The sequence below is a fragment of the Triticum dicoccoides genome, chromosome 6A, assembly GCF_002162155.2.
Source record: "Triticum dicoccoides isolate Atlit2015 ecotype Zavitan chromosome 6A, WEW_v2.0, whole genome shotgun sequence".
NCBI lineage: Eukaryota > Viridiplantae > Streptophyta > Magnoliopsida > Poales > Poaceae > Triticum > Triticum dicoccoides.
Window position 1 is genome coordinate 113,552,440 of NC_041390.1, and position 12,687 is coordinate 113,565,126.

The 12,687-nt window shown below is 45.7% G+C and overlaps 1 protein-coding gene across 1 annotated transcript in view; it reads right to left on the reverse strand.

The window, feature by feature from the left end:
* Positions 1-12,154: 12,154 nt before the first annotated feature.
* LOC119315405 (polyubiquitin-like) overlaps positions 12,155-12,687 on the reverse strand; it is a 3,324-nt gene continuing 2,791 nt past the window's right edge. Inside the window, exon 3 of the mRNA XM_037590031.1 lies at positions 12,155-12,687. Coding sequence (XP_037445928.1) covers positions 12,390-12,687 — 298 coding nt within the window. The 3' untranslated portion in view covers positions 12,155-12,389.

Genomic DNA, 12,687 nt, shown 5'->3' on the forward strand with positions numbered 1-12,687 from the left:
GTGGCAGCTCCATCTGCAGTCACAACATATTTAAGATACTGGCATCATGTTGCTCTTCCTATGTGACGTTTACCAGATATTGACACTTACCCTGTGCCTCGTCAAGCCTTTTGTTAACAAGCTCGATGTCGGCGTCTGCCGCATCTAACTGCCGCTCTAAATGGGCAAACTCGCTAGTCCGGCTAGCCACTGGAGCTTCCATCACCTGCACATAGAGGCAGTATGGTTATTTCCTGGGAATATGATCCTTTGTTTGCCGTTGTTTCCGGCGACAACCAGAGTCTCAGGGGCTACTATCTACACAGGGCACACCTAGCATGTGCAGGATTATCATACATTCTTTTACGTACCTCAAAGCCTGTCAGTAGACTCATAAAAGCTTCATGCAATCCGCTTTCGGCGGACGACATTCTCTCCATCACCGCATTCATCATCACACGGTGCTCATATGAGATGGCCGCTCGCCCTACCAACTCCCTCAGAACATCCGATCACACGCTAGACGGGGTCGGACTCTTTTGTCTGCTCCCTTCGGGAGCCGGACACTGGGAGCCTCGGTGGTCAATGTGATTATCTTCTGGCCTCACCGTACTCGGAGAGGCCCTCCGCAACGACACTTCAGGGTCGCCCGCTTCTAGAGCGGAGGAGTCCGGAGGAGGCATTTCGCTCTCCATCATCTCTGGAAGAAGATTCCCCGAAGATGAGCTCATTTGAGAGGGGCTAAGGCCCGAACTGCAAAATATATGCAGTGGTTATTTTCTCAGAAGAAAAATGGCACATCTGTACTATTAAAGGTATTTCGCGTCACTTACGACTCGTGGGAGAATTGATCCCCCCGCGGACTTTGTGCGGCAACAGCGCCCCCCAAGGTGGGACCCTCTGTGGGAGACTTCTTCTCCCGTTGGGAAGCTTCGGCTTTCGAATCCCCGGGCGCAGTCCTTTTCCTCTTCTGGCCGCCTTCCCTCATGGAGACGCTCGCTCCCTCGGCTAGAATGGACAGCGTTGGGGGCCTGCGTCCGCCCGCATTATCCTCCACAGTATCTTCTTTCAAGGGCTCCGGGCAAGGTGCGGTCTGGAGCATCTTTTCCAATACCGGATTTTCCAAACCCTCAGGGAGGGGGGTCGGACACCGAATCAACTTTGCCTTTGTTAGCCAGTCCTGGTCAAAAAGCAAACTCTCAGAAATAACTTCGTAACAAAGTAGAGATAGTATGTTCGGTCGGAAGATGCCTTACCTATTCGGCGACGCGGTTACTACTCAGACCCACGTCCTCGGTGATTTTCGGACACTCCATCTGAGGTCCGAAGAATGACTTGTACATCTCCTCGTGCGTCAGGCCGAGAAAATTTTGAATGGCACACGGTCCCTCGGGATTGAACTCCCACAGGCGAAGAGGCCGGCATTTGCAAGGCTGGACTTGACGAATCAGCATAACCTGTATCACCGCAACCAAACTGAAATCTCCATTGAAGAGATCTCGAATGCGGCCTTGCAGTATAGGCACGTCCTTGACTGGACCCCAGCTCAGACCTCTGCTGGTCCATGACATCAGCTGTGGTGGGGGCCCGAGCGGAAAATGGGGGGGCGCCCACTTGGCACTTCTAGGAGCCATGATGTAGAACCACTCCCGTTGCCACAATTCAGACACCTCTGGGATGGAACCTTTGGGCCACGGAGCTCCCGTCATCTTGCGTATTGAGGCACCTCCACACGCTGCATGTTGCCCCTCGACCAGGTTCGGCTTCACTTCAAAGGTCTTGAGCCATAGGCCAAAGTGAGGGGTAACCCGGAGGAAGGCCTCGCACACGATAATAAATGTCATGATATGAAGAAAGGAGTCCGGAGCTAGATCATGAAAATCTAGCCCGTAGTAAAACATCAAACCCCTGACGAAAGGATCCAGGGCAAGGCCTGGGCCTCGGAGGAAGTGGGAGACGAACACGACATTCTCATTGGGTTCGGGGGTGGGCACGGCCTGCCCTCGGGGAGGCAGCCAATGCAAAATCTCGGCGGTCAGATATCTGGCCTCCCTCAACTTCTTGACGTCTTCTTCCGTGACGGAGGAAGGCATCCATCGGCCTTGAAGGCTAGATCCGGACATGACTGGAGGTTCGGAGCACCTGACCTGAACTTCGGGCGTTTGAGCTTGAGGTGGGGGAAGGATTCGATTGAGCATGGGAGGGAAAAATAAAATCCTTGTCCCCTTTATAAAGAGGGTGAATATCAAGCATCCTCTCCGTGTCCATTTGGACTTACCTATAATCTAGGAGTCCTAGAAGCGGTTAGGTTCTCCATGTCCGTATTGATGAGAATCCCGGGATAAGGGGACACGATCTATGCTTTAACAAGACGTGCCAAGGAAACCGCCTCGCATGACGCGCTGAGGTGGGATAATGAAACGACTCGGATAAAGGCTTGGCAGTGGTGTGACACGCTACGGAATACGTTAGCAGATTAGATTGGTGTAAATATTATTCTCTCTATGGCAATATGTGGAAACTTATTTTGCAGAGCTGGACACTATCTTTGTGTTCAAAATCTTCTATGAAGTACTTGGAGGAGGAACCCGCCTTGCAATGTCGAAGACAATCTGCGCGCTGGACTCGTCGTCATTGAAGCCTGGTTCAGGGGCTACTAAGGGAGTCCTGGATTAGGGGGTGTCCGGATGGCCGGACTATACCTTCAGCCGGACTCCTGGACTATGAAGATACAAGATTGAAGACTCCGTCCCGTGTCCGGAAGGGACTTTCCTTGGCGTGAAAGGCAAGCTTGGCGATACGGATATATAGATCTCCTACCATTGTAACCGACTCTATGTAACCCTAACCCTACCCGATGTCTATATAAACCGGAGAGTTTTAGTCCGTAGGACAAGATACACATCAACAATCATACCATAGGCTAGCTTCTAGGGTTTAGCCTCCTCGATCTCGTGGTAGATCTACTCTTATACTATCCATATCATCAATATTAATCAAGCAGGACGTAGGATTTTACCTCCATCGAGAGGGCCCGAACCTGGGTAAAATTTCGTGTCCCTTGCCTCCTGTTATCATCCGGCCTAGACCCACAGTTCGGGACCCCCTACCCGAGATCCGCCGATTTTGACACCGACACCGCCATTGTGGTTGACCCGGCCCCTCCTGAGCGGGTCATACCTGGTAGTCATATCCCCAACACCCGGGCCGGAGAAGACGCAACCTCCAAGGCGTCGGGTTGGTTCCGCGCCGGAAGAAACACCCGCAACCCATGGACATTGGAGAATGTAGGTCCAGGGCTGTCGGGACCGGAGCCGCACCGGCCAGAGGCCCAACGCAAAGGCACAAACACCCGTAGAACGCTAGGCCAGCGCACTGCCAAGGGCAGCCGCCGCTACCAAGTGAAGCTGATGCCAGGTTGTGGAAGAATCCACCTTAGTGGCTTTTATTAGCCTACTACGAGATGATTTATTATTTTGCCAGCATAACTATTACTCTAAATTTTCCTTATAAAGTAGCATTACTATCAGTCTTCCTCCCCACATCGCGTCCTTCTTTTCCAAAAAAATCGTTTCAGGCACGAGCTTTCGCCAGCTTTCGCCATACCCATACCCCTTGCGCGAGGCAACCGAGCTCACAGCACCACCGGTCCGCCGCCCTCGCAGTGACCTCTCGTGCTTAAAAAATCGCTCCATAGAGCTTGCATCATCTTGTCATCACCGGTTCCAGCATTAGGCGGCGCCGATCCCAGCAAAAAAACTTGCCAGTTATAGCAAATAGCAGTAGCACGGTCGCCTCGACTCACCTTCGCTCCAGCACCACTGCCCGACAGTTGCAGCAATTCTTAATCCTTATTACCCGACAGTTGCAGCATTCCTTATCACCGATTGGAACATTCATTGCCGCCGATTCCAGCAAAAATCCGTTGTGTGCCACGACTACAACGCGACATATTTGGTAGCCAGTTCCGGCAAAAAATGATGTCGGTCACAGCTAAATTCGTTGCCAAATGTAGCAAACAACACCGTCGTTGAGGATCTCTAATCGTCAGCCACCCCCTGCAGGTGCTAGGGGAAGGAGAGACGGGATAGGATGACAAACGAGTGCGTGGCGATGCGACCAGCCGAGCACGAGGCCGGTCGGCCGGCACCAATCGTTTTTTTTAATAACCTACTCGCTCATCCTAAATATTTGTCCTTAGATTTCACAAATGAATTATCACATATGAATGTATATAGACATATTTTAGAGTGTAGATTTACTCATTTTACTAAGTATATGTAGTCAATTGTTGAAATTTTTAGAAAGACCAATATTTAAGAACGGAGGGAGTAGGTTGATGTTGTGTTAATGTGCTATTTCTCTAACTACTAGTACAATGCCCGTGCGTTGCCACGGGCTTTTGAAATATTTTGCTAGAGTAATATAAACATAATACATGTTAAACTTCACATGCTAGAGAAAAGATAACACGAATACAATCGGGTAATAATTGAAGTACACTTTACATGCAATATAAATTGATAACAGAAAGGCAATTTGAAGATGTATACATATGACTGATTATCCAACTAAAAATCTTTACAAATTAAGATCTACTTGATGTGCTTAAGAAATTCTCACAATATCAGAAATATTGTTTTTAGCTCCATTCGCATAATATTTGAGTAAGTATAATAAAAACTTCTTGTAGAATCATACCCATTCCACACAAGCAACATATGTAGTTAGCACAAATACTTCACGTCAAATGTCTTAAAATATGTAATAGAGAGTACTCACGGTACAAACAGGACGAACAATTCTTTACCATCCCACCAGAGCATAAAATAAAAAGTAAAATAGCCGGACACATCCCTGCCATTTCCTAAATTAATTTTATCTTGAATATAATGATAAAAAATGCCTGTATTTTGAATGTTATGATAATGGAATATATAAACTTACCAGTTTATACTCGTTGGAATACCAAGCGGAAATAACGCTGTCATCTAGATACATCTGAATGCCCGTGCGTTGCCATGGAACAACAAGTTTAATACATTAATAAAAAATCATTTTAATTCACAACATGTCACTTGCAGCTTATGATTTCTTTGGAACAAATATCATTATGTATTACTGTTAGACAAAATCATGATTACTCTTAAGACAAAATCCATGACTGCATTCAAATTTGAGGTGGTATAATTTTATGACACATAACACGTATATTATCAATTAAATTTAGTGGTCGAAGTTAAATCACATTCAGAGAGTATATACACGCTACTTTTCTTACAAAATTTGATCTATGAATACATCTTCTCTTCCCCCTTGCAATCCATCTCCTCAGCTTTGCCGCAAGCTTTTTTTGCAATAAAAGCCACACTTTAATAAGAAAATGAGAAGTACATCATTTGGTAATAACCACACATTCAACAACGGACTTGAATGTCACTAACTCTGCTCTGCACTACAACGGGATCTGCCTTTACCATACACGACGCTTCCAGCAACATCACAACAAATGCTCTTTCAGCTAACAATCATAGAAACATCTGTCATAATGGTTAAATGGTGCTTTTGTTGACACTTGTATACATATCGTCGACATATTTCAATGGGCATACACTACTTGCCATGTGTTACATCAAAATATATGACCACAACATCTGCTCTCCTTCCCCTCCTTCCGTCTGCCACCGAGACAGGGACCTAGACTTTGTGCTGCTCTTATTGATTTAATGAAAAAAGTTATTTATCTCTGTTAGAACACAAATGCTTAGATAGCATCTGCATGTCAGGTAAGGATAATGTGGCTTGGATAGCATCTGCAAGTTAGGGAAGAATTATGCGACCGTGTAATATTTGGACAGGAACAAAAGTCATGAAAACCTAAAAGTAAAGTTCATGAAGACACAAACGATAGTCTTATCACTTCTCAGGTTTTAACTTTCTTATTAGTGTACCAAATTGGCTCAAATATCTACCTATAGTCTGAAAAATAAGAATGAACGAGATCACGCAATCAAGATGGAGGTTGTCATGCATTTTTCTCTGCAGATCATCAACATGAATAAACAGGTACATAAACAGAAAAAAATGATGAAATGGAACTTATTCAGCCGATTGGTCTTAGAGCATTGTATAAAATTGATACTCCCTCTGATCCATACTACTTGTCTCAAACAGATGTATCTAGCATTGATATACGTCTAGATACATCCGTTTCAGCGACAACTAATATGGATCAGTGGGAGTAATAGATCATGCAGAGATAATAGTGTACCTCTAAATGTAAGACCATCCAAGTGACAATATTTTTGTTGTCAGTACAAATGCAGTTGATGTTGCCAAAATAATTCATCTTCTTGGTCCATAAAAGAGGAGAAACTTAACACCAAAACATCTTATCATAAGTGATCCAAGTTGTTTTCTTGCGAGAGTGGGAATTCTTGGAATATCCTTTAACCAAATAGTGCGAAATGGACATCACTTTATTCAGGGGGTTCGTTCGATGGAATTTACCTTTTCACATAGCAGGAGCAGAAATTTGTGAGGATGAATGTCTCCATGATTTGTGACAGGAGAACTATAGCCCGCCAACACGAAGCCAACATACAGCCACGAGTAAGCAAAACCTACAGAAGACATTTTAGTAGTTTAACGATCAACGCTTCCACAAAAAAGTCTATGACATCCCAGCTTTTTTATTCTTATAAAAGAAAAGTACCAGGAACACCTGTGTTTTACAGGGCAAACTAATGGCAGAGGTAAAAACAAATCCCCACGGATCAACACAACAGCCTGCTGGGAACAAAAGAGCACGGAGCAGGCGCACACATAAAAAAAATAGGAGTGCAGTCCATCATATATAGACTTGGTTTTTGTCTTGAACAACTCAAGCAGCTTCCAAGTGGACACATGTACACCTGTATTTGGAATTTTAGAATTCCTTGAGATGCCATCATGAGCAAGTATCAGTTTTGATCCATAAAACACATGGTCTCTCTTTTTCTAATCATTATACATCCTATAACATCATTAAATCTTATCAATCTATATCTATAAAAGATGCAAAATATCAATCAAATTTGATCAAATTTGGAATGAAAGTGAAATCGAGTCATGATATCTCGCTGAATTCGACATTGCATATGTTGTCCAACTTGAGTTCAAGTAGTCACCAGCAAGACCCTGCTAACTAACCTCGTACAAAACCTTTATCTCTAGATCTAAATTGGCGAACTTGCACGGAAATTGGAACTAATTTTTAGCATAGAGGGAAAGGGGAGAGGAGCACTCACCTGCCATTTTTGCATGACCTTCATCGACCCAGCAGCATTCCAAGCCAAGATATGCCCTCAGTGTTCTAAAAATCTGCAGAACATCCTGTAAAAAACATTAAGTGTATCCTACATACAGAACAGGAGCAAGATCGATGCATGCCTGTAAAATCAAGAACCACTAAATCTGATTCATACACAAAAGAACATGGGAGAGCTTATGATATCCTGCTAGGCTACAGCCAGCACCACCCCTCCACCACGACCTCCTCGTCAGTCCCGTGGCCAGTAGCCACATTAACGTGAGGAGACGCGGGGGTGCAGACCGGCGAATATAAACGATGCATGTAACAGTTGAGATATAGAAAAATAAAGAGAATCACTCAAACTGGGAGGGCCAGGATGTTGTTCTGTAGGCGATAATGGATTCGTGAAATAAAGCCCGGGGGGGACCCTATTTCATCATAATGGATCCGTGAAATCTGTAGACAAGAAAAGAGATTCACCACGGGTGACTTTCATGTTAACTCAAGTGTAGTAACTGGCAAGCTTTATAAAAGATGCAAGCCTTAGTATTCGTTCAAGATCATAATAAGAAATTGTAATTTAAGGTAAAGACCTCAGCAAGTTCATGAGTTGGCCTCACCTCGGAGCATCCCAACAGAAGCCAACCCACAGCCAGGCGCATCAGCACGATCAAATGCGTGTACGACGGTGGACGTCTCATACACGGTTGTCTGATAACCGATGGACAAAGGAGAAGGAGAGCCTCATCAGTAGCATCATGGTGGATTTCACACCTTGTGCTCCGCCCAACGAACATGGACGCCGCCGCCGGCGGCCCGGTGGAGCTCGAACCCGAGAGACTCTGCTGCTTGCTGGGAGGGGTCAGGGAGGGTCGGAGCACAGGAGCATTGACGTGAAGAGAGAGTATACAACTCAAGTGTGCAATCAAGCAGTATTCAACTCAAAGTCATTAGCCAACAAATTCCCTGTACCAAGCGATACGGTTTCTCAGGCTCAGACTTGCTTTCCCCAGCGTGTGTGGCGGTTGAGACATCAAACTTTTTAGAGGAAGGCCATCGTCACTGCGAGAAGACGGAGCTAGTCGTGCCTCCTTTTGGCTTCTCTGGCCAGTGGCGCCATAATACGACCAAGAGTGTTATACCCAGCAGGAGCAGTCATCTCGTCCTCCAAAAACAAAGCCAATATTTATATACAAATTACAGAGATACAAAACCAAGCTTGGAGTAACTTTTATAACACATGCACGAACGATGAACAAAAAATAAAATAACCTGCTGCAGTAGAAGTAGAACGTTGTTGTCACCGTGAAATGTAGACTGGACATCAGATTCAGCTTTGAAAACTCAGTCTTCAAACATTGGCCACCACAGGCCTCACGAAACTACTGATAAAAGTGAAAGAAAATCCAGTGAGAACCACCGATCCGTGTGGTCCGTGTAGAAAAAGATATACTCAATTATTTTAACATTTTCACAATACCTGAATTGTGGTCATATTCTGCCAGGTTAGTGTAGCTTTCAGAGCACTCGAGTAAACGTGTATCGCCTAACTAATTTAAGGTGTTCTCTTCACGTCCATATTTTCCTGAATGCATAAAGGTTATATAATTAATGTTCTGGCTGAAATTGAACTTCTCCTATTGGGTTCACCTACATTTTTTTTTTGAGAAAGTTCTTTCCATTTTTCTCTCCTCTCTAATTTTTTTGATATATTATGCTGCAAATTTCTTGATTATTCTTTGCTGCAAAATGTCAGGCTCACTTAGTTGTAACAGGATTTAGGAAAAACCGCTTATAGTGGTATTTAATCAATCTGTTTTGTTTCTTCTATGGATTTATAGCATGAAGAATCAATATGAGAAAATAGATATAACTAAATCCCATGATTTCTTCGGCAAATGAATGTTTACAAACTGCAATTCACATGTATAGGACATCATCAGACAATGTTATACTTACAGTTCTAATACCTAGTACATAGATCACGCCAAGGATCTGACAAATATTACTGGAGAAGGGCAGAAGGTGGTCATGAAAATCCAGCGTGATTGCTCAAGCAGTTCGTATCTATACACAATTTAATTTATATATGTGCTAGAAGGATCGATGCACCAGCGTGATTGCTGAAGCAACAACAATGCAGTAGGCTAGGTAAGAAATGGTGTGATGTGCTTCCTGAATTTTCCTTACCGATCGGAGAGGCTCTGCTCTGTTCTGCTACAACTATGATTACACAGTACTGTAATCTGAATTCCCCTGCATTAATATGACCAAAACCAAATATCGTACAATATCCAACTAAATACAGTTGTTTTCATTCAAATGCAGGTCCATTGATTGACGGCAGGGAAGTTGTGCGAACCTGAAGAAAATGTGTCTGCCCGTGGTCGGATTGCCGGAAAGTTGTGGAGTTTGATGCGTCCGTCCGGAGCAGGGGACGTGCAGGCCGGAACGTGGAGCAAGGGACGGGCAGGCCGGCGTGTCAGTGTCCCGGCGTGGAGGGCGGTCTCGTTTGGCCGGCATGGAACATGCATGGAGTTCGACCCAGCTGGCCGCCCGCAGCTGACAGTGGGCTAGGCAGACCGGCGGCGCGCGACGGTTGGTGACGTCGGGCAGCCTACGGGACTCACCGGCTGTGTGAGTGGCCATGGCGAGGACCTCAATCAGTCGTCTGGCAAGCCCGTCGAGCTTGGGGATGTGGGGATTCCTCCGGCCAGGGAGGGGAGAGGAGCGGCTCTAAAAATTGTATGGAAAATATACCACTAATGCAAACTTCTTAGCACAAGAGTACGTGAATAAGGTTGGCATATTACCTCAAAAGATAATCTTCCCAGTTATTCTACCTGTTCATAAAGAAATTACTTGTGAATATAATTAGATCATCATACGTTTTATGATGCTTTAGTTCCAAAAACTCACATGAATCTACTTGATGCCTTTCTTTGAAATAAGAAGAATGTGGCTCCTTATTTTTGCCATCAATTCATCTGCTGTTCTTGCTATTCTCATTGATATACAACAAGAACATACATAATGCAAACCCCTTTTGCAGGGACATGAAAAGGCTGATAGTAGTTCTATAGTGGCATATATCAAATAGCTTTACTGGCACAACCGTACATGCCCTAAATACAGCAGAATTCTTTTAGTCTTGAGCACATGACGGAAAAACAAACTTGCGATGGGGCTTGTGGAGTTGTGGTGGAGGTTGTTAATTACCTGATGCAGTGGCCACACGCGCGCTAGTTGAGGGCTCACGGTGCACGCCGCACAGCGACCTGGACCTCGAGGGCCTTGGCTCTGTCAGGAGGAGGTCCCGAGTTCCTGCCGAGGACAGCCTGACGGAGGAGACGCATGGCCGCTCGCACTGCCCGCAACGCGACCACGCCCTGCCCTAGGGTTCCGCGACGGCGGCAGCGTCGTCCACAGCCACACCCTCCCTGAGTCCTGCCCTGAACTGGGGTTCCGAGATGGCGGCGGTGGCGGAGGTCTCTGAGGTTGGAGAGGGGCAAGATGTAGGACGGCGGATGCTGGAGCAATGGCGGCGGCGGCGTCATCCCACAATCACGACCTAGGAAAAGGATTGAGGAGGGATTAGATCGAGAGAGCAGTTGGATTGGCTGCGTCGTCTTCCCTGTGAGGTCCGCGGCGGCGAGATTGCCCCTCCCCTGTCAGGTCCACGGCGACGAGATCGCGTCTTCCCTGTGAGGTCGGCGGCGGTGAGATCGCCCCTCCCCCGTGAGGTCAGCGGCGGCTAGATCGCCCCTCCCCTGTGAGGTCGTCGGCGACGATCTCGTGGTTGGCGGCGAAGTTCTCGTGCGCCCTGCTGTAAGATCCGCGGCGGCGAGATCGCACCTCCCCTATCTCGCGTCTGCAGCGATCGTATGTCGAGGGGAATCGGGATCGAGAGGAGCCTACATGGATTTTTTTAGTGCGTGGGTAGGAGGGAAGACGAAAAAAAACCAGCGAAATAAAACCGATGAAAATGGTGGGACGAAAATAAACCCGAAACGGAGACTACCAACTGAGACATGTTTTTCTTGGTTTTTCGCGGCTGAGAGGAAGTATCAAAGAAGTACCAAAAAACACCGGGTGAGACGGGACGAAAATTAAACCCGAAACGCGACCTACCAATTGAGACATTATGAGTAGAGATAGATGCTAGGGATGCACCATAAGCACCCGTGTATGTGCATGAGAAGGACATGTCAGGCCTATTTGAACCTTCTTTGCAAAAGTTCCATTTTGAAATATTTGAACTTCAGGTTTATCCTAAATCAATCATTTTAAGTTCAACCAAATCTGTAGAAAGTATACTAACATCATCAACATCAAATTAGACTCTTTTTTTGCGAAATAACATCAAATTAGCGTATAAAAGTACTAAGTTGACATCTCTTCTTTGAGATGGAAGAAGCTTCCCTGGGGAAGGGACTAATCACAAATGCAATGTTGAATTACAGTAAGCACCCAAGATAAAAGTTAGCAGCACTATATGAACGACAATGCATCTAAAGATTTTATTTTATTTTTTTACTACACACGCTGCAAAAACTGGACCGAGAATTACAAGAAACCGGTCACAATAACGCAGCAATCAACCACACACATACGTGGGCAACTTCCATTTTTCAGATCCAGAAGGATTTCAAGAAACAATCAGCAGCAGGATCCACAAGATAGAAGAATAAAATTGCATCATCCAAATCTGAACATTACGGCTAATGATTTAGTCCAGAAGGATATCACAGAAATCCACAATATATAAACAAGCAATTCAAGAGAAAGTAGGAAATCATATAGGCTGTGATAGTAAAGATCATTGCCAGATCAAAACTGCAAGCAAGCAATTGAAGCACAATATACAAAACCAACAGCAAATAAGAGCAATATCTGAAGTTCACTTATTCATTACTTATAACGATACTGATGTGCCAGCAACGGTTTCAACCAACAGATAGTTCGCTAAACCAACGCAGTAGGACTGACACGGGGATTCGACAGTTTTCAAACCAACACAGTAGGACTCACACGAACGAGAAAACAGTTCTACTGAACGACAGGGCACCGCCCACCGGACGACCAGGATAAACCAGCAGCTCAAACGACAGGGCAATTACTGACCACCGCGAAGACGGAGCACCAGGTGGAGGGTGGACTCCTTCTGGATGTTGTAGTCTGCGAGGGTGCGACCATCCTCCAGCTGCTTGCCAGCAAAGATCAGGCGCTGCTGGTCCGGGGGAATGCCCTCCTTGTCCTGGATCTTGGCCTTGACATTGTCGATTGTGTCGGAGCTCTCAACCTCCAGGGTGATGGTCTTGCCGGTGAGGGTCTTCACGAAGATCTGCATGCCACCACGCAGGCGCAGCACAAGGTGGAGGGTGGACTCCTTCTGGATATTGTAGTCGGCGAGG